At 37.9% G+C, this 26,475-nt stretch overlaps 1 protein-coding gene and 1 long non-coding RNA gene across 6 annotated transcripts in view; one reads left to right on the top strand and one right to left on the bottom strand.

The window, feature by feature from the left end:
• LOC118144220 (uncharacterized) overlaps window positions 1-2,695 on the bottom strand; it is a 19,884-nt gene extending 17,189 nt beyond the window's left edge. The window contains exon 1 of the long non-coding RNA XR_004728767.3: window positions 2,444-2,695. This is a non-coding gene — a long non-coding RNA (uncharacterized LOC118144220). The remainder of the gene's footprint in view (window positions 1-2,443) is intronic.
• RXYLT1 (ribitol xylosyltransferase 1) lies at window positions 2,457-26,475 on the top strand. 5 transcript variants are annotated; one of them, XM_002752696.7, is made up of 6 exons: window positions 2,457-2,713; window positions 3,611-3,766; window positions 7,551-7,653; window positions 20,357-20,671; window positions 23,438-23,608; window positions 24,767-25,730. In XM_002752696.7, exons 1-6 carry the CDS (start codon window positions 2,545-2,547, stop codon window positions 25,182-25,184), a joined length of 1,332 nt encoding a protein of 443 aa, XP_002752742.1. In that variant the 5' UTR covers window positions 2,457-2,544; the 3' UTR covers window positions 25,185-25,730. The 5 variants fall into 5 exon arrangements, with proteins under 5 accessions (XP_002752742.1, XP_078194174.1, XP_078194175.1 ...); XM_078338048.1 differs by having other exon boundaries at window positions 2,457-2,812; XM_078338049.1 differs by lacking the exon at window positions 20,357-20,671 and having other exon boundaries at window positions 2,457-2,812; window positions 24,767-26,475.

Here is a 26,475-nt window from a genome sequence, read left to right as displayed (position 1 = left end):
TGTCTTTAACCTTCATATCCTAGTTTTGTTTGGTTGGTTATTAGTATGCTGTTTGGTTGATTGTTTAAAGAAGGCGTTATGATTTGCTTACTATTTCCCAATGCCAATACATTTCTGTAAAGTTTTATTACTTATTTCTGTGAGCATTGCGCTTACATGAAAGAGAAAAATGTATCTTCTTAGGACTGATTCTTACAACTTTGATACAGCTGTAATTTATAACTTGAATGGCCAAGCCCTGCTAGAAGTATCTTACAAAGAGTTTAACACAAAAGCTTGGCCAAGCTGTGAAAAATCTCTCAAAGTAGTTAATACACTTCTTGAGAGTATTCCTGGAAACTTGATAAACTAAGAAGAGAAAAATCTCTCAAAGTAGTTAATACACTTCTTAAGTATTACTGGAAACTTGATAAACTAAGAAGAGAATTTTGACCAGGTATCACAAGAAATTTGTATTGGAGACTTCTAAGAATAAGCGTGTACTACTTCACACAGTCAGCTACAAGAAGGCATCAGGACATTAGTGCTATTTTCTTAACATCTTGTCGATTAATAATTCTTCCCTCTGCACACAAGGTAGAAAATTTTACCAAGTAAAGATTTTAGCCTTGCTTTAGTTTAATTCATCTCGCATTCCTTCCTTTCTATCCTGCCTCTCACATCTTTCCTTCTCAGGTCTGATACCCTAAATGTGGAGCTTCAACCCCCCAGAGGAATTTTTTTTTTCTTTTTTTTAGAGACAGAGTCTTGCCTTGTTGCCCAGGCTAGAGTGCAGCAGTGGCATGATCTAGGCTCGCTGCAACCTCTGCCTCCCAGGTTCAAGCGATTATCCTGCCACAGCCTCCTGAGTAGCTGGGATTACAGGCACCCACAACCTCACCCAGCTAATTTTTATATTTTTAGTAGAGATAGGGATTTCATCATGTTAGCCAGGTTGGTCTCGAACTCGTGACCTCATAATACACCCTCCTAGGCTTCCCAAAGTAGTGGGATTACAGGCGTGAGACACCGCGCCCGACCCCTAGAGAATATTTAACTTGTCTCCTCCTCCACACTGCTGCATTCCCTGCCACAGGAACGTTTCCCTCTGTTTCCATCCACCTGAGGAGATAAGAGCAGTACACAGAAAGTAGCTCCCAGCTGTAGCTCAACCATTAAACACCAAAAAAAAGGAAAATGAACTCTGCCAGACTTAGATCAATTAGAAGATTCCTTTGAAACCTAAACACATTTTTAATTTTCATGGTCCTTTCCCCTACTCAAGATGACATCAACCGCATATTAGTTTTACCTTGTATGCATTTCTCAATAGTAAAACCATTAGTCAGTAGCATCTGAATGAACATTGATACAGTGGGTGTTTTGTAGTAATTATAAGGTAATTACTTCCTATCCTTAAATAAGTGTCATTTTCACAAACAAAATAGGATAAACAACAATACAGTGTACATAAAACAACTACCATCTGCCCAGGAGACACCAGAACAGCCCATTAATCAAGGAAAGCTAAATTTACTAAATCTACTACAGTAAGGGAGGCCACACTTTGATGGAAGCTTGGCAGTCTTAGAAGGAGAAGGATGGGGGTGGTATTTATAGGATTTGGGGAGTCTCAGCAAAAATGGTTTAAAACAGGTCTTTTGAGGCATGGAACTGTTTGAGGGGATTAGGTAAAGTGTTTGACCTAATAGTTTAGGGTCGGTGATAGAGTAACCAACTTTTCCTGATTTCCTAGGACTTTCCCAATTTTAGCACTAAAAATCTTCCAAATGGGGACTCCTCGGCAAACTGGGACCATTGGTCCCCTTAATTAGTGGGCACACTGTTGCAAGATTGCCGGATAATTTGAGCAGCAATACCAGATGTTACTGACAAAACATAGCAGCCCATCTTCCCAAGGCTGAACACAAAGTTTATTGACGCATTCATATTTCCAGCCTCTGTTTGACAAAATACTGCATGCCTATGTGCGTTCAACTAACATCCTAGTAATAAAACTTAATTTTAAAAATACTTGTATTACGGTAAGGTATATAAAACATGCATTAGACATTTTAACTACTATGCATACAAGTGAGTGGCATTAATTACATTCACAATGTTGAACGACCATCATCACTTAATTTTTTTAAAGGACGTTTATATTCACTCATCTATCAATGTAGCAGGCCCTGTCCTAGGCGCTAGGGATTTCATGTTTAGCAAAAAAACGTCACGAACCATGCATGCCTTCACATGGCCTTCATGGACCACCGCAGGTGCTCTTTTTCCCCGAGTCTTTATGTACTTGGGAAAAGTGGCCAGGGTTGAAAGGTGCAATGGGTACACGGCGATGTCAGAGAGGTTCCCACGCAGCCCCGCGACTGGTGGGGGCGGGGACTGGACGTTCCGGGGGCGGGGCTATGCCGGGGGCGGGGCGGAAAAGTCGCGGATGGGGACGGACCTGGGCCTGCGCCGGACGACGCCGGGGCCGCCCCCTGCTGCTGCAGTTTCTCTTTCTGTCCGCTCTATGGCGGTGGCGGCCTGAGTAGGAGCCGGAGTGGGATGCGGCTGACGCGGAAGCGGCTCTGCTCGTTTCTTATCGCTCTGTACTGCCTCTTCTCCCTCTACGCTGCCTATCACGTCTTCTTCGGGCGCCGCCGCCAGGCCCCGGCCGGGTCCCCGCGGGGCCTCAGGAAGGGGGCGGCCCCCGCACGGGAGAAGCACGGTCGAGGTAGGACGTTGACGGCAGCTTACCTCGCGCGCTGGCTCGGGAGGGCCAGAGCCGGGGTCGGTCGGAGCCGAGCTGCGCAGCCGCGGACTCTGCTCTCAGGTCCGGGATTACCCGCCGGGCCTGAGACGCGCTCTGTCCCCTAAAGCCTCTCGAGCCAGCCCTGGGTTGGGAATTGGACAATGGTCTTTATTCTTACCCAGATCTCACAGGCCGTTTCCGCTCCCCATCCCAGGGGGTGACAGGCGCGCAAGCCTTTCAAACACGTGTTAAAATCCAAGACGTCGTCTCAAATGCCAGAGATTTGCGGGAATACTCCTGGAAGGCCCCAAATCGCTGCAGGGTTTAAGACATCCGTTTCCATGTTGAAACAAAGCCTTCTCTAATTCTGCAGTAAACATAAGGCAGGCTTTACCTCCAAATTCTGGTCCCCTGTCCTGTGTTTTAACTTGTGTTAGGATCAGACTCAGCTTCTCTCTCCCTTTATTCAGAGTTTTGCACAATAGTATTTAAGACTGGTGGACACTACACTCTGAAGTCAGGTTTTTTATGCCCAGGTTACCTGTATACAATGGATAAATAACTGCAAGCAAGTTAAGCCTGTAACTTTATACATATTATCTGGTTGTTTTTAAAGGTTTTTGTTTTTGTGAAGAGAATTTTCCTGTCTCAAGTTAGAATTTTATTTCTAAGACCCTGCAGAGTAAAAAAGTTAAGTAAAAACCTGCTGATTTTCTTTTTTAATTGTGTGGGTATAACCGGTTTAAATTCAGTTGCTCTATCTCTGAAAAATTAAAGTTAGGATGAAATTAGAACTAACACTTTAATGTAAATGATTTGAATTTATCTACAACTGTAATAATACCATACTGGTAAACACTGTTACTCTTTTTAAAACAGAACAGTCCACTTTTGAAAGTGAAGAATGGAATCCTTGGGAAGGAGATGAAAAAAATGAGCAACAACACAGATTTAAAACTAGCCTTCAAATATTAAATAAATCCACGAAAGGAAAAACAGACCTCAATGTACAAATCTGGGGCAAAGCTGCCATTGGTAAGTTGATATGTGGAAGGAAGACATGTAAAAAGCATTGTAAAATGTACTTTATTGATATGAAATTCATTTTAATATAATTTATTTCATGTGAAGCCATCATGATATTTTTTCTCACTTTTTGTCAATAATGCCTTTCTCCTTCCAATTAGACAACATCTGTTTGCAAATGTACACCCATACATATTCCACTGTTGGTCTTTAGCAGAGCACAGCTTCATTTATCGATACAGTAAGTAGGTTGTATAGTGTCATTAGATTGCAATATATATGTCAACTGAATTTTCATGAATCTGTGTATTTTTTGGACCCTTGATACATAAGTATAAGATGCAGCCTCTGCCCTTGATGGCCGAAGACATTTGGGAAGCACTGAAGAGAACAAAATTAAACAATGTTCTTCATTGGAGGCCTATCTTAAGAGGCTTTAATATGACAGTGTTCATTGTATTGATATAGTATGTAGTTGATTAAACTTGATTGCCCACAGAAGCATTTTTGCTGTGAATATCATGAGAGTGTAGTGCTCTAAGATATATATTATGCTCAATTAGAGAATGGGGCTTTGAGGGTTAGAAGAGTCACAAAGGATTTAGTGACTTAGCAAGCGCTTTATTTGGCCTTTGAACATGAGTTGGGTTTATGTACAATAAGGGATATGGATGGAAAGTGCCAGATGAGAGGAAAATGTACAGAGCATAGTGCTCTGCTCATGGTATTTCATAAATTCATTCAGACTTAAATACAAATGTACATCCTTGAAAATTACCACTGACCTCTAAACTTCAAGTACCTGAACCCAGGCCTTCAGCCATCAAGTTCTAACAAATTTTTTTTAAATAAAGTCTCTAATACTAATTTTTTCTTTTAACTCTCAGATTTTTATTTCTCTCCTTTCAATCTGATAAGTGCAAAGTGGTTAAGTGAATTTCATCAAATGCTAACCTTTTTTTTTTAACACCTCTTCTGCAGGAATTAGGTATGAAAAAGAAAAAAGAAAAAGAAAACACCTCTGCAGGCAGGAAAAATACTACTTTCATCAGCCTATTCTCTAGGCACAGTTATAAAATGCCAGTTATAGACATTCCAATTCCAAAAGGTGAAAAAATTGAAGTAAAAAAGTATCACTGGTCCAAGCAATTTTGAAATCTAAGTTCCATCTAAATGGCCAGCTCCATTAGATGATATTTCAGGCCTAGGAATAATCTATGGCTTGTACAGCTTTGCCCTCTGGCATTTCAGCTACACTCTTGAAGTCATCTTTCCTTTTTCATAAAGTGTAGCACAAGTTTGCAGCTTAGTAATTTTATCAGCCTGTTGATGGCTGGTAAAATTTTCAGAGCCCATCAGCCACCTTTCACTGTGACCTCTCTCTGTCTTTTTTTAGTCCAAGCTGGCAGTGTTTCTGCTCATATAACATTCTGAAGAACCTTGTGGGCCTCCTGTGTATGTCACAGGATTCACTCCATTAGATGGGAAGCTTTCTACAGATCATTTTTGAGTAATCCCATCTTCATTTCTGGCTTCTGCTGAGATGGCTGAGGAAACCTGTAAGTCACATGTATAATCTCTTCAAAGAGATCTTTGTGTGAATGAATATTCGGATCTTCTGATCCCTCTGAGGCACTAACAAAAGGTTGTGCAGCCACATCCTTGGTCTTCTTTCTGGAACACCCTTTCCTGACAGTAAATCCAATTTTCCACCTGTTTTGCAGTCTTAATGGTCCAAGAAGTTTCCAGATTATCAAAATCTGATTCCCTTTTGCCTAACAAATTTTTCCTTAAATCTCTTTCTTACATTTCACGAATCAGCAAGAAGAAACCAGTCCATACCTTTCACTTTGCTTGGAACCCTCCAGCTAGTTACTGAAGTTTATCACAAGTTCTGCTTTCCACATAACTGCAGGATACAATCCAGCTAAGCATGTTACTGTTATATAACATGGATCCTCATCCTTGCAGTTTCTAATAACACATTCCTGATTTTCTTCTGAGCCCTCAACAGCAATTTCTTTAATTTGTATATTCTAGGTATGGTGTCTCACGCCTGTAATCCCAGCACTTTGGGAGGCTGAGGCAGGTGGATCACTTGAGGCCAGGAGTTCAAGACCAGCCTGGCCATCATGGTGAAACCCAGTCTCTACCAAAAATACAAAAATTAGCCAAGCATTGTGGTGCATGCCTGTAATCCCAGCTACTTGGAAGGCTGAGGCAGGAGAATTGCTTGAACCCAGGAGGTAGAAGTTGCAGTGAGCCAAGATTATGCCACTGCACTACAGCCTGCATGACAGAACAAGACTCTGTCTTAAAAAAAAATGCATATTCTTACCAACAATCTGCATATGATCATTTAGATATCCTCTAAGACAATACAGGTTTTCTCTACTTCGCCTTACTTTCTTGTGTCTTCACTAGCTGAATCAATAAACTCCATATTTCTTCTGCAGTTTATTCAAGGCAATCTAATCTAGGCCTTTAAAAATCATGTCCTCACAGTTCTCCCAGCCTTTCCCCATTACCCAATTTCAGAGTCATATCCGCATTTTTAAGTATTTGTTACAGGAGCACCCCATTTCCAGGTACCCTGAACTTAACTGCATAATCCACAGTGTCCTATTGCAACCATAACAAATTTCCACAAAGTTAGTATCCTACCTTTCTGAAGGCAGAACTCTAAAATGTGAGCGGGGTGTGTTACTTTTAGAGGCTCTAAAGAAGAACCTGTTTCCTTTCCATTTAGTTTCCAGGGGCTACCCATATTCCTTCACTTATGGCCCCACATCACTCTGATTTCTGCTTCCATCTTTACATATCCCTTTCCTCATTCTGACCCTCCTGCCTCCCTTATGTAAGGACTCTTGAGATTACATAGGACCCACCCAGATAATCCATGATAATCTCTTCACCTCAGCATCTTTAACTTAATTATATTTTAAGGTGTTTTGCCATTCAAGGTAACATTCATAGATTCTAGAGATTAGAATATGGATATCACTGCCGATTGGGCAGGGAGAATTATTTAACCCATCACATTTGTAAAGCTTTATCTAATTGGCCACATTTTAAATGGTGATTTGGGTTTCCTTTAGTACCAGGGTACAGTGAGAGTGGAACAAAATACATCTCTGCGTATAAACAAAACAGGGTTCCCTAAGGTGTTGTATGGTCTCCATATTGCCTCATTGAGTACCACTGCTCTCTTCTACCCTTAGAGCTTTCATTCAGGTGAAATCATGATAAAACATCAGAGGCTGCCATAAAGACAAAAGATGTAGTGGCATTTGTCTGTGAAGGGGATCATGCATTCAGAGATATGTGTTCAAGTGAGGAGGAGGTAATATCCCCTTGACATATTAATATATGTAAATACATGGGCTCCTCTGGCTCCATTTGGCACAAAGTGGCAACTCCCCCTAAGTTATAAAAATAGTTCTAATCATATAGTAGTTTACTTTGTAATATACATTTTATTTTAGAATAAAACAGGTAGTAAACATCCAGACAAATTAGGGATTTCTCAAATCTAGAGTAGGAGAGGTCTTTAATATTAACTCACATTTTGCCACATTTTACACACTGACAGCTTCTGAACTCTGTCTCTCATTAGCTGCCATGTTGATGATTTGGAGTTGTTGCTTACTAGCACTGCCTGCCAAAGACTCAAAGAGGAGGAGTTCTGGTTTTATAGTCTATGAGTAAAAGAACAGAAAATAAACTTGTCTCATGCACCAGAGTAGATAAGATAGTAAATTGTTCTGATTTTGTTTTTGTTGTTGATTACCAGGATTATATCTCTGGGAGCATATTTTTGAAGGCTTACTTGAGCCCAACGATGTGACTGCTCAGTGGAGAGAAGGAAAGTCAACTGTAGGAAGAACACAATACAGGTATTAGTTGTATTAGTTGTGCAACATTAATCTTTGATATCTTGCTCTACAATATTTTATATACATACTACAAGAAAAATAAGAGGAAAATATATTTATAAAAATATTTCTACTTCAACTTGTAAAGAATAGAGAAGTAAATCTCATAAATATGTATTCATAGTTAAGCTTACCTGGACCTCTTCTTATGAAATTGGATATTATAGAATATTCCTTTTTTGGAATCATGTGTCTCTTTTATTTTTATCTAATTATATGGAAAAGTTTATGGTAAACACTTTACATCATTTGAATAGTGACGACCATTTAAAACATTCTGTATCTTGGAGAAATAATATGTAAGCTTAAAAGTATTTTCATTTTTCTCTTTCATGTAATAGTCATGTTCACTTTTAAAAATACTTAGGTGGTATCAAAGCTGTTGCTATCACTTTTCAGATTTTTGTTTATTAAAACAAATTTGATGAGTTCTATAAGGATATAATGGCATAGATTACCATTTTCCTGAAGTTTTTATATATATATATATATATATATATATATATTTTAGCTTAACTAAAACCAGTGTATTGCTTAGACTTTTTTGACCTTTTTATATAACTTCTATTTGTGACTGCATATTTTGAGTGTTTTTAATATGTTAGGATTATTTTATTTAGGAAAACTGTAATTTTATAGGAAATAATGCTATTTTATCAGATTTTGCTTATTAAAACTTTATTTTTAAATGTTTATTTTATATAACAATTGTATTATTGGGGGAAAATGTGAACTAAAGATTCTGCTTTCTATTGAAATTTCATTCTCTACAGAAAGCAGGAGAGGAAAAGCTATAGTTAACCTCAATTTTTTTTCTAATTTTTACTACAGCTTTAATTATTTACCTTTTATACATTTGGAAAGCAATTTTATTGCTTGTATCTTGTCAAATTTATACTTGAAAAGTAGAGGTTTTAGGCCAGGTGCGATGGCTCACACCTGTAATCCAAACACTTTGGAGGCCAAGGTCGGGAGTTCAAGAAAAGTAGAGGTTTTGAAAATCATCATTGGTAATGATGGTTTTTCCTTTCACCTTCATGTTTCTGTTGATCTAATCCCATTCAAGAGCTTATATATAGACCTAAACTTACAGTGGTTGGATTTGGGTATTTAAAAGTAAATGTGCATTATGTGCATAAATCTAAATTTTGATATTGGAAAAGTAAATGTGTGTTAGGGATATTAGTCTAATCTATCCATAGTATATATAATTTTAAGAAAAGTTACTAAAATTCATAAAGAAGTTAGCATCTTTAAGATTAAAATTATGTAGTGTTACTATAATAGAAGTAAAATATTTGAGCAAAGAACATTAACACCCAAAAGAAAGCCAAAGGTATTCTTTGCTTCTGCAATATTTGTGGGAGATTTTATACTGGCATACTTTAGAGATTTGCATGTTGAGTTCCAGACTGCTGCAGTAAAACAAATATTGCAATAAAGGAAGTCACATGAATTTTTCAATTATCCAGTGCATATGAAAGTTATGTTTACATTGTAATGTAGTGTTACATGTGGAATAGCATTATGCCTAAAAAAAAAAAGTACCTTAAGTGAAAAATGCTTAAAATGCTAACAGTTATCTGAACCATCAGCAAGTCATCATCTTTTTGCTGGTGGAGGGTCTTGCCTTGATGTTGGTATCTAATCAGGGTGTTGATGACTAATCAGGGTGGTGGTTGCTGAAGGTTGGTGTGGCCGTGGCAGTTCCTTAAAATAAGACAACAATGAAGTTTGCCACATCAGTGGATTCTTCCTTCACAAAAGTTTTCTCTGTGGCACATGATGCTGTTTGGTGGCATTTTTACCCATAGAACTTCTTTCGAAATCCCAGGCCAGTGGCTGTGACTCAAGCCCGTAATCCCAACATTTTGGGAGGCTGAGGCAAGTGGATCACTTGAAGTCAGGAGTTCGAGTCCAGGCTGGCCATCATTGTGAAACCCCATCTCTACTAAAAATACAAAAATTGGCTGGGAGTGGCAGCCCACACCTGTAATCCCAGCTATTTGGGAGGCTGAGGCAAAAGAATCCTTGAACCTGGAAGGCAGAGGATTCAGTAAGCTAAGATCACATCACTGCACTCCAACCTGGGCAATAGAACAAGATTCTGTCTCAAAAAAAGAAAAAAAAAAAACTGGAGTCAGTCCTCTCAAACCTTGCTGCTGCTTTATCAACTACATTTTTGTAATATTCTGAATCCTTTATTGTCATTTCACCAATGTTCATAGCGTCGTATCTTCACCAGAAGTGGATGCCATCTCAGGAAACCACTTTGCTTATTCATAAAAAGCAACTCCTCATCTGTTAAAGTTTTATCATGAGATTGTAGCAATTCACTCAGATCTTCAGGTTCCATTTCTAATTCTACTTTGTTTTTGCCATTTCTTCCACATCTGCAGGGACTTCCTCCACTTAAATCTTGAGCTCCTCAAAGTCATCCATGAAAGTTTAAATCAGCTTCTCCCAAATTCCTTATAATGTTGATACTTTGACCTCATCCCATGAATCATGAATGTTCACAGTATCCAGAAGGTTGTCAATTTGCCCAGATCCATCAGAGGAATCACTGTCTGTGGCAGCTATAGCCTTATAAAAAGTATTTCTTTTGTTGTTGTTTGTTTTTTTAAGACAGAGTCTTACTTTGTTATCCAGGCTGGATGGCAGTGGCGCAATCTCAGCTCACTGCAAGCAACCTCCACCTCCTTGGTTCAAGTGATTCTTGTGCCTCAGACTCCCAAGTAGCTGGAACTACAGGCTGGCACCACCACACCCAGCTAATTTTTGTGTTTTTAGTAGAGATGGGGTTTCACCATGTTGGCCAGGCTGGTCTCGGACTCCTGACCCCAAGTGATCCATTCACCTCTGCTTCCCAAAGTGCTGGGATTACAGGCATGAGCCACCGTGCCTGGCCAAAAAGTATTTCTTAAATGAGACTTGAAAGTCAAAATTACTCCTTGATCCATGGGCTGCAGAATGGATATTTTGTTAGCAGGTATGAGGACATTAATCTCCTCTACATCTCCGTCAGAGCTGTTGGGTGACGAGGTGCATTGTCACTGAGCAGTACTATGTTGAAAGGAATCTTTTTTTCTCAGCAGTACTTCTCAACAGTAAGCTTAAAATATTCAGTAAACCATGCTGTGAACAGATGTTGCTGTCATCTAGGCTTTGTTGTTCCATTTAGAGGGCACAGGCAGAGTAGATTTAGGTTAGTTCTTAAAGGTCCTGGGATTTTCAGAATGATAAATGAGCATTGACTTCAACTTAAAGTCACCAGCTACATTTAGCCTCTAGTAAGAGAATCAGCCTGTCCTTTGAAGCCAGGCATTGACTTCTCTCTAGCTAGGAAAGCCCTAGATGTCTTCTCCTGATATAAAGCTATTTCATCTGCACTGAAAATCTGTTGTTTAGTGTAGCCACTTTCATCAATGATCTTAGCTAGATCTTCTGGATAACCTGCTGCCTCACCTTGCACTTTTATGTTACAAAGATAGCTTCTTTCCTTAAACCCCGTGAATCACCCTCTGGTAACTTCAGACTTTTCTTCTGCAGCTTCCTCACCTTTCTCAACCTTCATATAATTGAAAAGTCTGGAGGCCTTGCTCGGGATTAATCTTTGGCTAAGGGAATGTTGTGGCTGGTTTGATCCTCTATCCAGACCATTAAACCTTTCTACATACAAGCAATAAGACTGTTTCACCTTCATGTCATTCGTTGTTCATTGGAGTAGCACTTTTTACTTCCTTCAAGAACTTTTCTTTGCATTCCCACCTTAGCTATTTGGCACAAGAGGCCTAGCTTTCAGTGTCTCAGCTTTTGACATGCCTTCCTCACTAAGTTTAATTATTTCTAGCTTTTGGTTGCAAGCTTGTCCAACCCACCTTATTTTGTGGTTGTTTTTCTGTTTTGTTTCGTCTTAGGCTTTTAGCAGCCTGAAGCCATGGCTTTTAGTTTCTTTAGTAATAAGCAGAAAAGAGGGATAAGGAAGGGACCTTACTGGCCCAACCAAAAACAGAAACTAAGAATCCATGACTGTATTCTTTCCCTTGGACACTCCTGAAAGTGAGAGACTTGCAACTCCTCATATAGGGTTATTAATTGGCCTAATAGTGTTGTGTCTCAGGGAATAGGGAGGCCCAAGGGGATGGGGAGAAATTGGAGAACACTGGTTGGTGGAGCAGTTAGACCCCACAAACAGCATTTATCTATGAAGTTTGCCATCTGTATTAATCTTTTTTCATCCTGCTGATAAAGACATACCTAAGCCTGGGCAATTTACAAAGAGTGAAGTTTAATGGACTCACAGTTCCACATGGCTGGGGAGGCCTCACAGTCATGGCAGAAGGTGAAAGACATGTTTCACATGGTGGCAGACAAAAGAAGAAAGCTTGTGCAGGGAAACTCCCCTTTATAAAACCATCAGATCTTGAGAGACTTATTCATTATCACGATAATAGCATGAAAAAGACCCGCCCCCATGATTCAGTTACCTCCTACTGGGCACCTCCCACAACATAGGAATTGCAGGAGCTACAACTCAAGATGAGATTTGGGTGGTGACACAGGTAAACAATATCATCGTCTCATAGTGAGCACATGCTGTTGGAAAAATGGTACCAATAGAAGTGCTTGACTGGGGATCACCACAAACTTTCAATTTGTAAAAAATGCATTATTTGCAAAGTACAATAAAGTGAAGCACAATAAAATAAGGTATACTGGTATTATGGCCAGATAGTAATACCATTTCCTCTTAGGATTTAAGAAAACTATATTCAAGAAAGGTAACTGTTGTATGAGATTTTTTTAAACAGCTTGTTAAAGTTTTAGGTTCTTGAAAATAAGCATATATAATTTATCCACAAGTAATAAACTTTTGTGAAATTGCAAGTTTTGAATTGCATCAGCTATATGGGTACTAACTTGTGTTTTCACACATTCACCAACCTTATTTGACCAAAAGCGAATCAGAAGTAATGGCTTACCTTGAAGATATTGAAAGAATTTCTGAATATTGTTAAGATACTTGTTGAAAAGAAGTGTAAATACATTTTGTTTAAATAAACAGATGAGCTTATGTCATTTACTAGTAGCCTCAAGACAATTCTAAGACAGAAGTAGAAAGGGAATCATCAGCGTTCCAGGGCTCATCAGGCTCAGGAATGCTGATTTTCATCAACACATAGGTCCAAAGAATGTATTCCAGCATACCAGTGACACAGAATGGAAAGAGAGCTATCAGTTAGGCCATGTGTTTGTATTGGTTTGACTGACACTTTCTTTCCATACAGGCAGTTAATTGAGGGTTGATTACTTATGGAACCATAAAATGGGATTTAATTATATGTAGTGCTGTTACCTCTGTTTCAGAAAGAAAAACAGAAATATGACTCCTTGTTCACCACTGAATCAGTAACATCATCCATAGGCTGTGCTCAGAATATGAATGCATGAATACATATAGGGTTAACTGAACTTCTGGATGAGACTGATGAAGCCCCATCACCTGTGGGCAGTGTAGCATGTGACTGCGTTATTGAAAGCACAGACCCTGAAGCCAGACTATCTTAGTTCAAATTCTTTTATTTTTTGAGACAGTCTTGCTCTGTTGCCCAGGGTGGAATGCAATGGTGCCATCTTGGTTTACTGCAACTTCTACCTCCCAGGTTCAAGCAATTCTCCTGCCTCAGCCTCCCAAGTAGCTGGAATCCCAGGCACCCACCACTAAACCTGGCTAATTTTTTTTTTTTTTTTGTATTTTTAGTAGGAACAGGGTTTCACCATGTTGGACAGGCTAATCTCGAACTCCTTACCTCATGATCTCCCACCTTGGCCTCCCAAAATGCTGCAATTACTGGTGTGAGCCACCACGCCTGGCCTAGTTCAAATTCTTGTTCTGTCACTTTGCTGTCTGACCTTGGGCAAGTTTCTTAACTTTCTGTTTCAGTTTCCTCAAGTTTAAGGCAAATAACAGTTAGTATTTCACAGGATTATTCAAAAGATTAAATGTGTTAATAAATTACAGGGCTTAGAATAATATCTGACACATAGTAATCACTGTAGAAGCCTTGTTGCTATTTTATTATTTTTAGTGTTACTTAACTAAGTACTGCAACATCTCCCTAGCTAGAGCAGTTCTCCTTTTTCTGCCTCCATTACTGTCTCATATCCCTCCATCATATACCTGCCCACAAATGCCTCATTGATACATTCTTTATATTAATATGTTCAATTAAGTTTTGAGCTAGCCTGAGAGCTATTCTATCTCTTGAAGGAACTTTGCCTACTACTACTCATATCCATCATCTGTTAATTTATAGTTTAATCTCAGAGGACAACTTTATTTTTAGTTTCTTGAGAGGACCCTTACTTCTACTCTTCATGGCTTTTGCTCATCCCCCTAAAGACTGCCTTCAGAATCTTATAATTTCTGTGTATAGTCATTCCCACAGGCTATATAAATGTCTACGCATTTGGTAAAACAAAAAGGTAAATCATAAATTAATAATTGTTATCAAGATTCAATTATAACATGTTCAGTGAGCATCTGCTACTTATGAAAGAGATTACCTTATTTCCAAAGATCATGGTAGAATAAAACATGTCAGATAGCATTTTTAGAATGTCCAGACATTACTTTTATAAGACATTAGTTCACTGAGAGTGAAAGCTTTTATAGAAAACACTAATGGTTACTGACATGACATTTAGGTCGAATGCTAGAGCATAAATCAGTGCATGTCCCAAATAAAATTTTCAATGGCAAACAACAAATAGGTTTTCAAAATGCCACATTGATTCTTCTAATGTTAAAAATATCCTTTAAAAAATAGTGGTGATAATGATGGCTGATGCTTATAAAGAGCTATGTGCCAAACAGTTCTATATACTTAATAACTTTTAATTTGTTGAATCCTTACCACAACTCTGTGAAGTATCATTGTTTAAATTTTGCAAATTAGGAAACTAAGACACAAAGAGATTAAAGAACTTGCCCAAAGCCACAAACTAGTGATTATAACAAATAACATCTTACATTTACACAGCTCTTACTATGCGTGAGACACTATTCTCACTGCTCACAGGATCCATGAGGCAGGTGCGGTGCTTTTCCTCTTTTTACAGATGAGGAAATTGAGCACTGAAAGGCTAAGTACCTGGCCTAAGTTTACACACTTCTAATTAGTGGGTAAAGCCAAAAGTCAAGCACTACACTCTTGAATAGAGTAAGAGGCAGTCAGAGATTTTTATTTGTTAATGTCTTTAAAAATTGGTGATTCTATATTGGTCCCTAAAGGTCACTGTCAGTTTTTTGTAGTAAGGGGAATCTTAAAATCTAAGAACTGATGAACTAAGCAGTGTCCTAGAGTAGCAACTCTGAGTTTACACCTTATGTGATGTAATATTTAGAAATCTTTGTTTAAAAAAAAAATGCACTATTTCAATACATTTTTGGTTTGGCAGAAGAGAAGTGCTGAAACTCTTTTTCTCATCACTCCTGTTCAGCCGATGTCTCCACCCAAGCCCATGTAGTCAAGAGAAAGAAATGAGAAATTGCCAGCTCTTGGCCCTTATGCCTCTTCAAACATTAATGAGCATTCAGGCTGCTTAGAAGGCTTCCAGCCTGGCAGAGAAAACACTGAGGCACACAGTCTTGTCCCAGCTCTGCTGCTGGCATGCTGTGAGATTGCCCAGTCTTGTGGGGTCTTCCTGTCTTATTTTAAAATGGAAAGAATCCTGAGTCAACAAGAAGTGGTTGCAGTGTTCCAGGAGCTTTTATAGATATTAGCTCAGTGAATTTTAATCATCACAACCACCCTGTGTGGCTGGTGGTATTACTCATATTTTGCAGATGAAAACCTTGATGTTCTGAGAGATTTAATGACTAGTAAAGATGGGACTGAACCATGATCCTCCCTTTAACATGATAGATGAGTCCACATCATCTAGAAGTCACCTCCAATGTTAAATATATTCGATTGTATGATTTCATGTTGAATTCTTTTCTTTTTAAGGGATGGGGGTCTTGCTATGTTGCCCAGACTCAAGTGCAGTGACTGTTCACAGGAAAGAACATAGCATATTACAGGCTCGAACTCCTGGGCTCAAGAGATCCTCCCACCCCAGCCTTCTGAGTAGCTGAGAATATAAGTATGCAACTCTGGCCTGGCATCATGCTGAATTCTTAAAAGGAGTCATTTTTAGAGATTCTTTCGATGCTTTGGGTCTAGAATTCTTTTCCTAATCTGCCACAACCTAGTTATAACCTTTTCTTTACTTTTAAATATTTTTAGATTTTAATATCCTCTTTATGGTAACTTAATTACAATTTTGCCCTAATCCCTTTTATCTATTATTTAACTTTTGCATATCTAATATGCCTAATTCTTGATTATCTTTTAATGTTTTAAATTTTTTTAATTGTGTGATTTTTCAGGGCTGTGTTTACTACCTAGTGAATTTTAGGCACAAGGTACACAGTGCATGTAGATACGTGCAGGGTTCTCTGATGCTTTTGCCTACACAGACTAAATTAATAGCCCAGTTTTGGTATACTCATAATTTTGAAAAAAAAGAGTGAAGTGCTACAGTAAGAGTATGCCTGATGTGTGAAATTGGAAGCAAGTAAAAAAGAAATGTTTTCTCCCCTAAATCTAATATATGTTATTTCTACAATAGAAATTAATCTGTTGGTGATACATTTAGGAGATTTTATATGCTTAGGAAACTAAAATTGCCTGTAGCTGCAGCTAAGCTGCCTAAACAGTAGCAGAAACAGAGAGAGTGAGGTGGAAAACAATTATTTATGACCAAAAGGAATAAGAACGTAGCTGTCTTTGAAAAGATAAATTTCATTCACATAGGATAGTATTATATTATGTTCTCTTCAGAACACAATTTTTCATAGAATGAATCATAAATAGTCTGAATGAACACTTAATAATTTTTTTTAGGTTTATCACCCTTACCTAAAAAGAACTTTGGGATAGATAAAAATTAGAACATCAAGTAAACAACTTCTTACAATACCAAAAACTACTTAATAAGAGAAGTGCTATTGCTTGAATCGGTCATCGGCTGATGACTCGTCTCTTAAATTAGACCTCAACTACAGAGCAAAGAGATCCTTGCTTGGAGGGTTATATATAAGAGAAAGGAAGTCACCATCAGTGAAAGGACTTTCTTGTAGCCTTTAAGTGGTAACTTTTTGTCTTACTGATACATTCTAGTAGGATTCTCTGGGGCCAGCCAAATCCAGCTAACATGAACTCGAAAATGCCCCATCACAGGTAGACGATTCACAATTGGAGGTCTAGCCCTTACTCCCATTTCCTCTCTCTATTGATGTATAGCTGTTGTAGGACACTAAGATCTCTATTATAGTCCACAGTGTTCTGTTCATTACCAGAGGAAATGGTTTCTCCACAGTTCTTGTTCTCAGTTTCTAAGTTGTCAGTTATATTGCTTCAAACTCTGACCACCAACATATCATTGCTCCCTAGCTTTGGAAAATGTATTATACTGGTATTAAATGCATAATTCTTCAAAAATTAAAATATTAAATGCAGAGATCAGAATATCCAATCATTTATTTTCTACCAAGTAATTGTTGAGTACCTTCTAATGTTTAGTTTCCCCTTTTCTCTTTCCTGGTCTATGGAAATGGGCATTAATGTCTCCTTGCCAACTCAAATGAACTAATAGCTGAAGGGGGTAGTGGATTTATTTATAACGTTATTAATTTATGTACTGCTTAGAGCAACAAAAGTAATATTCCTAAAGGGCCTTTAAGCTGGGCACAGTGGCTCACCCCCATGATCCCAGCAATTTGGGAGGCCAAGGCAGGAGGATCACTTGAGCCTAGGAGTTTGAGGTCAGCCTGGGCAACATAGTGAGACCCCATCTTTTTTCACTTAAAAAAAATTTTTTTAAATAAAATAGAGGGCCTTTCCATAGTTTTCACTATAGTAGACTAAATAAATACCTAATTTGTCACCAAAATATGTGAAAGCAAGATCTAACGATAACTTCACCTAGGAAGAAAAAAATATCTCTATTTTGGTACATTAATATATGGGTGACAGAACAAGCTGCAGATGGGACTAAAAATTTTATTTTTAAAGTATCAAAATATAGGCTGGATGTGGTAGCTCCCACATGTAACCCCGGCACTTTGGGAGGCCAAAGCGGGCAGAATGTTTGAGCTCAGGAGTTTGAGACCAACCTAAGCATGGTAATGTCTCTATAAAAAATATAAAAATTAGCACCTGTAGTCCCAGCTACTTGGGGGACTGAGGTGGGAGGATAGCTTGAGCCTCTGAGGTCAAGGCTGCAGTGAGCTATGATCACATGACTGCAATCCTGCCTGGGTGACAGTGAGACCCTGTGTCAAAGAAAAAAGAAGGGTTGGGCATACTAGCTCACACCTGGAATCCTAGCACTTTAGGAGGCTGAGGTAGGAGGATTGCTTGAGTCCAGGAGTTCAAGACCAGCCTAGGAAACATGGTGAAACACTCTCTACAAAAAAACACAAACAGTGTGTGCATGGCAGTACATACCTGTAGTCCCAGCTACTAGGGAGGATGGCTTGAGCCTGTGAGATCAACGCTGTAGTGAGCCTAGATTGCACCACTGCACTCCAGCCTGGGTGACAGAGCAAGACTCTATCTCCAAAAATATATATATATATATTAAAATATAAAAATTTGGGCTATTTCTGTGTTTGTAACACCTTTCCTTAATGAGAGCTGAATTTATAGGCTATCATTCAAAATGTATAATAATTGAACCCAATATTAAATACAAGGCCAGACTCATTTCTCCTCTATTTGAGCATTTATATATATGAACTTTAATCGATAGCTGCTTAAACTGCTAATATTTAAATATACCCAAATTATTTCCTATGAAATTATGGATCTGTAGGACATAGTTGTTTTTTAATGTCTTAATTTTTTAACTTTTTATTTTTGGAATAATTTTAGACAAAATATTGCAAAAAATAGTACCAAAAAATTCCCTTATATCTCTCACCCAGATTCTTCAAATGCTAACATCTTCTATAATCACAGTATAATTATTTTCAGGAAAATAACATTGATACAAAACTATTATCTAATTTACAGATATTCACATTGCTATTACCCGCCCTCTTCTGGCCCAGTCTAGAATCACACAGTGTGCTTAGTTTCATATCTCCCTGGCTTTACCCAGTCTGTGATGGTTTCTCAGTCTTTGTTGACCTTGTGACTTATGAAGAGTACTGCCCATTTATTTTGTAGAATGTTCTTTAGTTTGGGTTTTTCTGATGTTTCCTTACAAATAAATTCAGGTTATATATTTTGGTTCAGAATACCTCAGAAGCAACATTGTGTCATCCTCAGTGTGTCATATTTGTTCCCATTACCGATTCTGTGTAACTTTGATCACTTGGCCAAGGTGCAGTCTGCCTGGTTTGTTCACTGTAAAATCACTGTTTTTTCCTTTGTGATTAATAATTATTTTACTAGGAGATTCTCTGGGATCATGTAAATAACCTGTTTTCAATATGATTACAAGGTCCCAGAGTATCTCCTTTCACCCACAAATTTTAGCATACACATAAATACCCAAAGAAAATAATAAGACAAATGCCATTCATTGAATCAGTCATCAGCTGATTATTCATCTCTTAAATTAAGCCTCATCTTCAGGGCAAGGAGTAAAATGTTTAGTAGTCTTAACGTTTCAATTTCAAGAAGCAAAAGTAAAAAGAGCACATAATTTGGATGTGATGAATTATTGTGGAACAAAGAATTAAATTGTTTGTTATATGAAAATAAATACATTTTAAAAAAACAAACAAGAAAACCTCATAAAAATCCATTTATAATGCCATTCTCCATTTCTCAATTTGTCAACACTTTCTCATCCATTGATTCAGATGAAGAGTATAACAGCAGCTCACACCATAAAAGGGTTGAGAACTACTAACTTTAAACACCTTTCTGGTTTGAACTATACCATTGTTTTACAGAGTTCCATGCTATTCAATTTTGTTTCTTTGCTTAAGAGTTTAAATTGTAGCCAGCATTTATTTTCAGTGTGGTTAAAAAACAAAACAAAACAAAAGGTCAGGCATGGTGGCTCATGCCTGTAATCCCAGTACTTTGGGAGACTGAGGCAGGTGGATTGCTTCAGCCAAGGAGTTCAAGACCAGCCTGGGCAACATGGTGAAACCCTATCTCTACAAAGAAATATAAACTGCTGGGCATGGTAGCACACACCTATAGTCTCAGCTACTCAGGAGGCTGAGGTGGGAGGATCACCTGAGCCAGGGAAGTTGAGGCTGCAGTGAGCCAAGACTACAGTACTGCACTCCAGCTGGGCTACAAGAGTTGAGACCCTGCCTAAAATTAAAAAAAAAAAAAAAAACTACCACATTTTGTATTATCATATGCAAGTTGATCTGTCTACAACCAAAGCTTACCAGTAATCTATAGCTATGCCCCATCATTCATTCAGATTTATTCCAAAGAAATTGTATTATAGAAATTTTATTTCTAGAAAGAATATGGATTAAGTCTCATTGTAGACTTTGTATAAAATGTTGAAGAACTTCTGATACCAAATACCTTTGTTCAGGCCTTGTTTGTCTCTTTTTTTGGTGTGTCGTTTTTAACAGCTTCATCACTGGTCCAGCTGTAATACCAGGATACTTCTCCGTTGACATGAATAATGTGGTACTCATTTTAAATGGAAGAGAAAAAGCAAAGATCTTTTATGCCACCCAGTGGTTACTTTATGCACAAAATTTAGTGCAAATTCAAAAACTCCAGCATCTTGCTGTTGTTTTGCTTGGAAATGAACATTGTAATAATGAGTGGATAAACCCATTCCTCAAAAGAAATGGAGGCTTTGTGGAGCTGCTTTTCATAACATATGACAGCCCCTGGATTAATGATGTGGATGTTTTTCAGTGGCCTTTAGGAGTAGCAACGTAAGTAAGAAATATGATTAAACATTTTTAGGCACTAACACCTGAATTTCTGAACCAGGAAGATTTATTCACAATTTAAATAAATTTAGTTCTTCTGGGATTATTGAGGCCAGGTACAATCTTTCTCAGAGATAAAAATAGAGTGTGGTCTCATACCTCAATAACAATTATGATGTTTTTAGAGTATTTTGTTACTTTATGAGAATTGAGTTACTTTTTTTGTTTTAAAACCCCAAGGCATAGGATGGATTTTTCAAGCTTATTGGGAGTGCCATAAAAATATATTTAGCAGAGAAATGGCAGATAGACTTTTTTAAAACAATGGTAGTATCAATATAATTTATAGTTAAAAAAAAGGTAATATTATTATATCAGGAATATACTGTAACATTGTGTTTGGCACTGGCTGAATTTATACAAATCCTTTCTATAAAAGGAGGGATTAATTAAATAATAGCTCAGGTTTCTCAAGATACATTCTTTTAGGCCGGGCACAGAGGCTCACTGCCTGTAATCCTAGCACTTTGAGAGGCTAAGGCAGGCAGATCACTTGAGTCCAAAAGTTCAAAAACAGCTTGGACAACATGGCAAAATCCTATCTCTACAAAAAAAAAAAAAAATGCAAAAATTAGCCAGGCACAGTGGCACATACTTGTAGTCCCAGCTAGTCAAAAGGTTGAGGTGGGAGGATCACTTAAGCCCAGGAGATTGAGCTGAGATTGCACCAGTGCATTCCCACCTGGGCCACAGAGTGAGATGAGACTGTGTCTCAAAAAAAAAAAAAAAAAAAAGATACAGTCTTTCTCCAGCTATAAAATGGAAAACGTGTATTTTTATCTTTCTTTTAATAGAATGTTTTTAATTAAGAGCAAGTTGACTTTAAGGTAAGTTGCTACTGGCATATAAACCTCCTGAGAGCAGGGATTTTTGTCTCTTTTGTTCACTTCTCTATCCATAGAACCTAAAACAGCACCTGCACAGAGTAGGCATTCTGTATTTGTTGAGTAGATAAATTATGAAAAATCTCACTGACATGATTTGTTAATCATATATTCATTATTCATTATTCTGTCACTGGTTGCTGGATGTGGCCTTAGACTGCTGCCTAGTTAGCGACACAGAGTCACCAGCACAGTAATGAGATGTATTCCCAGGCCTACTCCTATAGCATCTTGACTCAGTAGGTTTGGGGTAGGGCCAGACAAAAAGGTTTTTGTTAAATAAAGCCAGCTTTAAAACCCTCTTAAAAATCTATTTTTTGAGCAGAGCCTGTATTTGTAAAATGTTTTCATATAGTATAAGATGGAACCTCTTGGTAAGCAGGGCGTTCTTGCACTAGGCCAGTATATTTCTTATATAGGTCAGTGGTTCTCAACCAGGGGGCATTTGGCAGTATATGGAGACTTTTTTTTTGAAACTGAGTCTTGTTCTGTCACCCCAACCGGAGTGCAGTGGCATGATCTAGGCTCACTGCAACCTCTGCCTCCCAGGTTCAAGCGATTCTCCTGCCTCGGCCTCCCAAGTAGCTGGGATTACAGATGGGCACCACCACTCCTGGCTAATTTTATATTTTTTGTAGAGATGGGGTTTCACCATGTTGACCAGGCTGGTCTTGAATTCCTGACCTCAAGTGATCTGCTTGCCTCAGCTTCCCAAAGTGCTGGGATTACAGGCATGAGCCACTGTGCCTGGCCTGGAGACATTTTTGATTGTCACAACTGGAGGGAAGAGATTGTCACAACTGGTATCTAGCAGGTAGAGCCCACGGATGCAGCTGAACACCCCACAATATATAAGACAGCCTCCACAAGAAAAAATTAATCTAACCCAAATGTCAGTAATGTTGAGGTTAAGAAACCCTGTTAGATAAAATTTTGTTCCCATGTTAAGGTTGTATTTCAGGTACACAGTTTAATCCTTGGTATTTCCAAATGCCCATAAAAGTAGGTCACTTGCAACAAGACTCTCCTGTATGGCACACTGTGTTTTTTTCCTGTCAGTTCATTTTAATCTACTTGAAAAGCCCTTGGGATTAATTTTTAGAGCCCTTTGCAATAGCAAAATATATAATCTTTCCTTTTTTTAATTGACAAATAATAATTGTATATGTTAATGGGGTACAAATGATGTTTTGAAATGTTTGCAATGGAGAATGCTTAAATCAGACTAATAAATCCATCACCTTACATACTTAACAATTTTAGTGGTGAAAACATAAAATCTGCTGTTTTAGCAATTTTGAAATATACAGCACATTATTATTTATTATAGTCACCCTATTCTGTGTGATAGATCACTAAAGCTTATTTCTCCTGTCCAACTGAAACTTCATACTCTTTGATCTACATCTTCCTTTTCCCCATCCATCTCCCTCTTCTGGAGTATTCTGTAATCTTTTCATCACCTGCCTAAAACATTGCTTAAATCACAATCATTATGAGTACAGAAGAGTCTTTATATTTTGAAGGTTTTGAATGTAACATGCCTAACAGCTGCAGATGGGTAATGCTAGTTAAAGAATGTCAAAAACAAAGAACTTTAGGTACAAAATTTCTGTAACAATTTTGTAAGAGATGTCAATATGAAATTCATTTTTTTTAAATCAGATTCAGGGACTTTTCCAAAGTATGCATGGAAAATTACAATTTGAGATTTAGAAATCACATTTTAAACCTATTCTGTATACCTGCTCCCTAAGAGGTTGGGTTATGGGGATTTTTGCCAATTCTATATCCTATATTAACTCATGCGTATTTATTTTTATAGATACAGGAATTTTCCTGTGGTGGAGGCAAGTTGGTCAATGCTGCATGATCAGAGGCCATATTTATGTAATTTCTTAGGAACGATTTATGAAAATTCATCCAGACAGGCACTAATGAACATTTTGACAAAAGATGGGAATGATAAGCTTTGTTGGGTTTCACCAAGAGAACAGTAAGTTCTATACTTATTTAATTCATTCATTTTGTTCTCTAGTCTGAGAGTTGCTTTGTGGTTTCCAAAGAGGCATTGTTAACTCTATTTGTACCAATCTTTCCCCAGAAGATACATTAGTAATTGAAACTGTGAAAAGACTGGGTTGTACACATTTAAAATAGGGAGAACCTCCTATGGCTGTAGTCCATCTTGAAGAGGAATACTGGTAACTGTCATTTGCAAATTTTAGTTGTTAAGGCTTCCTCAATAATATTTGTTAGTCACACAGGAGATTATAAATGCCACTAGATTCTTAGGTTCATCCCTGAGATGATATGCAGTAGACCAATTCAGTGTTCTAAGACCAGTGTGCAATACCTCTCACATATTCAGGAATTCAGAAACCTGACACCATCTTCAGGACAGGGACCTTGTATTCTTCTGTGAATCCCCAGATCTAACATAGGAACTTGCACAAAGGGGCCTAGGATAAATGGTGAGTGGATGAATGGTTGGATAGGAAGACTCAGTAGGGTTAAATTTCTTCTTTTATGTAGTAACCAAAAAACAGGTATTCAAGGAGTGAAGGAAGTAAATGTGCAATCATTTTTTTGTTTTTAAATAGGCAAATCAAGTTTTCAAATAAAGTATAAGGCAGAGTCACCAGGGAAGTAATGCCTTAAAAATGTCTGGTTAGGTCTGGAATTTTACTTTTTAAATTATAGCAGGTACTCTCCTCTAGAATGTGTAATTCCGAACTTTATTGCTAATGTAATGATATCATATTCATTCAATCAACATTTACCAAGCAATTGCTATATGCCAGAAACTATTTACCCACAGTAAATACAGCAGTGAACAAAACAATCAAAGTCCATGTCCTCCTTGCACTTAAATGACTATTGGGGGAGACAAGCAAGTAAAATATATTGTGTGTCAGAAGATAATAAATGCCCTATAAAAAATTAAGCAGAAGAATGGCATAGAGAGGGCTTGGGTATTGCTGGTGAAGCATTTGCTATTTTGGAATAGCCAAGGAAGGCATTCATTAGAAGGTTACATTTATGCACAGGCCTTAAGAATATACACAGGTGAGTCTTATGTATGTCTGGGAGAATACTATTCCAGACAGAGGGAAGAGAAAGTGAAAACTGCGTTGTTTTTCTGATTTTCTAGGTGGCAACCTCAGGAAACAAATGAAAGTCTTAAGAATTACCAAGATGCCTTGCTTCAGAGTGATCTCACATTGTGCCCAGTCGGAGTAAACACAGAATGCTATCGAATCTATGAGGCTTGTTCCTATGGCTCCATTCCTGTGGTGGAAGATGTGATGACAGCTGGCAGCTGTGGAAACACATCTGTCCACCACAGTGCTCCTCTGCAGTTACTCAAGTCCATGGGTGCTCCCTTCATTTTTATCAAGAACTGGAAGGAACTTCCTGCTGTTTTAGAAAAAGAGAAAACTATAATTTTACAAGAAAAAATTGAAAGAAGAAAAGTGTTACTTCAGTGGTATCAGCACTTCAAGACAGAGCTTAAAATGAAATTTACTAATATTTTAGAAAGTTCATTTTTAATGAATAGTAAAAGTTAACTTAAATATCTTTTTGACCTAAGACGTGATTTTTAAGATCATTTTGACTACTGGATGTATGTGTGTTTGTATACGTACGTATTGATAGACGTTCTTTAAGGTACCCTTGTAAACTGTAGATTATGTATGTCACACTGACCAAGTGCTCCCTTATTGGACCACTCCTATGTACAAGCGAAAAATGTAGTTAAATTGTTACTGAGATTCACTTCTACGTAGTTGAATGATTCAGCATTTACCAACTATTCTCACCCATTTAAACCCACTCTATAAAATGGGGCTTCAGGGGCTGGGGTTATTGAAACAGTTGGGGAGGTGGGGCTATGTCTGTCAAAGGATACAAAATTTCAGTAACACAGGAGGAGTAAGTTCAGGAAATCTATTGTATAACATGGTGACTACAGTTAATGACAATATATTGCATTCTTGAAAAATGCTGAGAGTGGATGTTAAGTGTTCTCACCACAAAACTGTGAGGTAATGCATATGTTAATTAGCTTTAGTCAATCAACTATATACTTCAAAATATATTGTACATGGTAATTACATACTATTTTATCTGTCAATTTATAAAGAACTACCAGAAGACAGACAAACCCACTCTAGGACACAGCATTATGTAGTTGAAAGACCAGGTTTTAGAGTCAGACAAAACCTGTTAAAACATTCCCTCTGGACCTTCTAACCAAGGACCTTGGGCAAGCCACCTAAGCATTCTGAGTCTTACTTCCTTTTGTTATAAAATGGAGATAACACATTTTACACACTAGGTACATACACTAAGTACTTTATATATGTTGGCCAGGCGGGTATTAAACTCCTGACCTCAGGTGATCCACCTGCCTTGGCCTCCCAAAGTGCTGGGGTTACAGCTGTGAGCCACCATGCATGGCCAGAAAAATATTTTCTTATAAATTTAGTGTAGCCTAAGTATACAGTGTTTATAAAGTCTACAGTAGTTTACAGTAATGTCCAAATCTTCACACTCACCATTCACTTAGAACAACTACCAGGCCTGCGAGCTCCAGTCATAAAAGCTCTACACAGATGTGCCATTTTAATCTTTTATATCATATTTTTACTGTACCTTTTCTATGTTTAGCTACACAGATACTTATATTTATGTTACAGTTGCCTATGGTATTCAGTATAGTGACATGCTGTACATAGAGGTTTGCATCCTAGGAGCCATAGCTTACACTATGCAGCCTAGGTGTGTAGTAGGCTGTACTATTCAGGTTTGCATACATGCATTCTATGATGTATTGAATACAGTGAGTTCCTCTTCAAA

This window comes from Callithrix jacchus, chromosome 9, assembly GCF_049354715.1.
Source record: "Callithrix jacchus isolate 240 chromosome 9, calJac240_pri, whole genome shotgun sequence".
Classification (NCBI taxonomy): Eukaryota; Metazoa; Chordata; class Mammalia; order Primates; family Cebidae; genus Callithrix; species Callithrix jacchus.
This window is presented reverse-complemented; position numbering and strand designations above follow the sequence as displayed.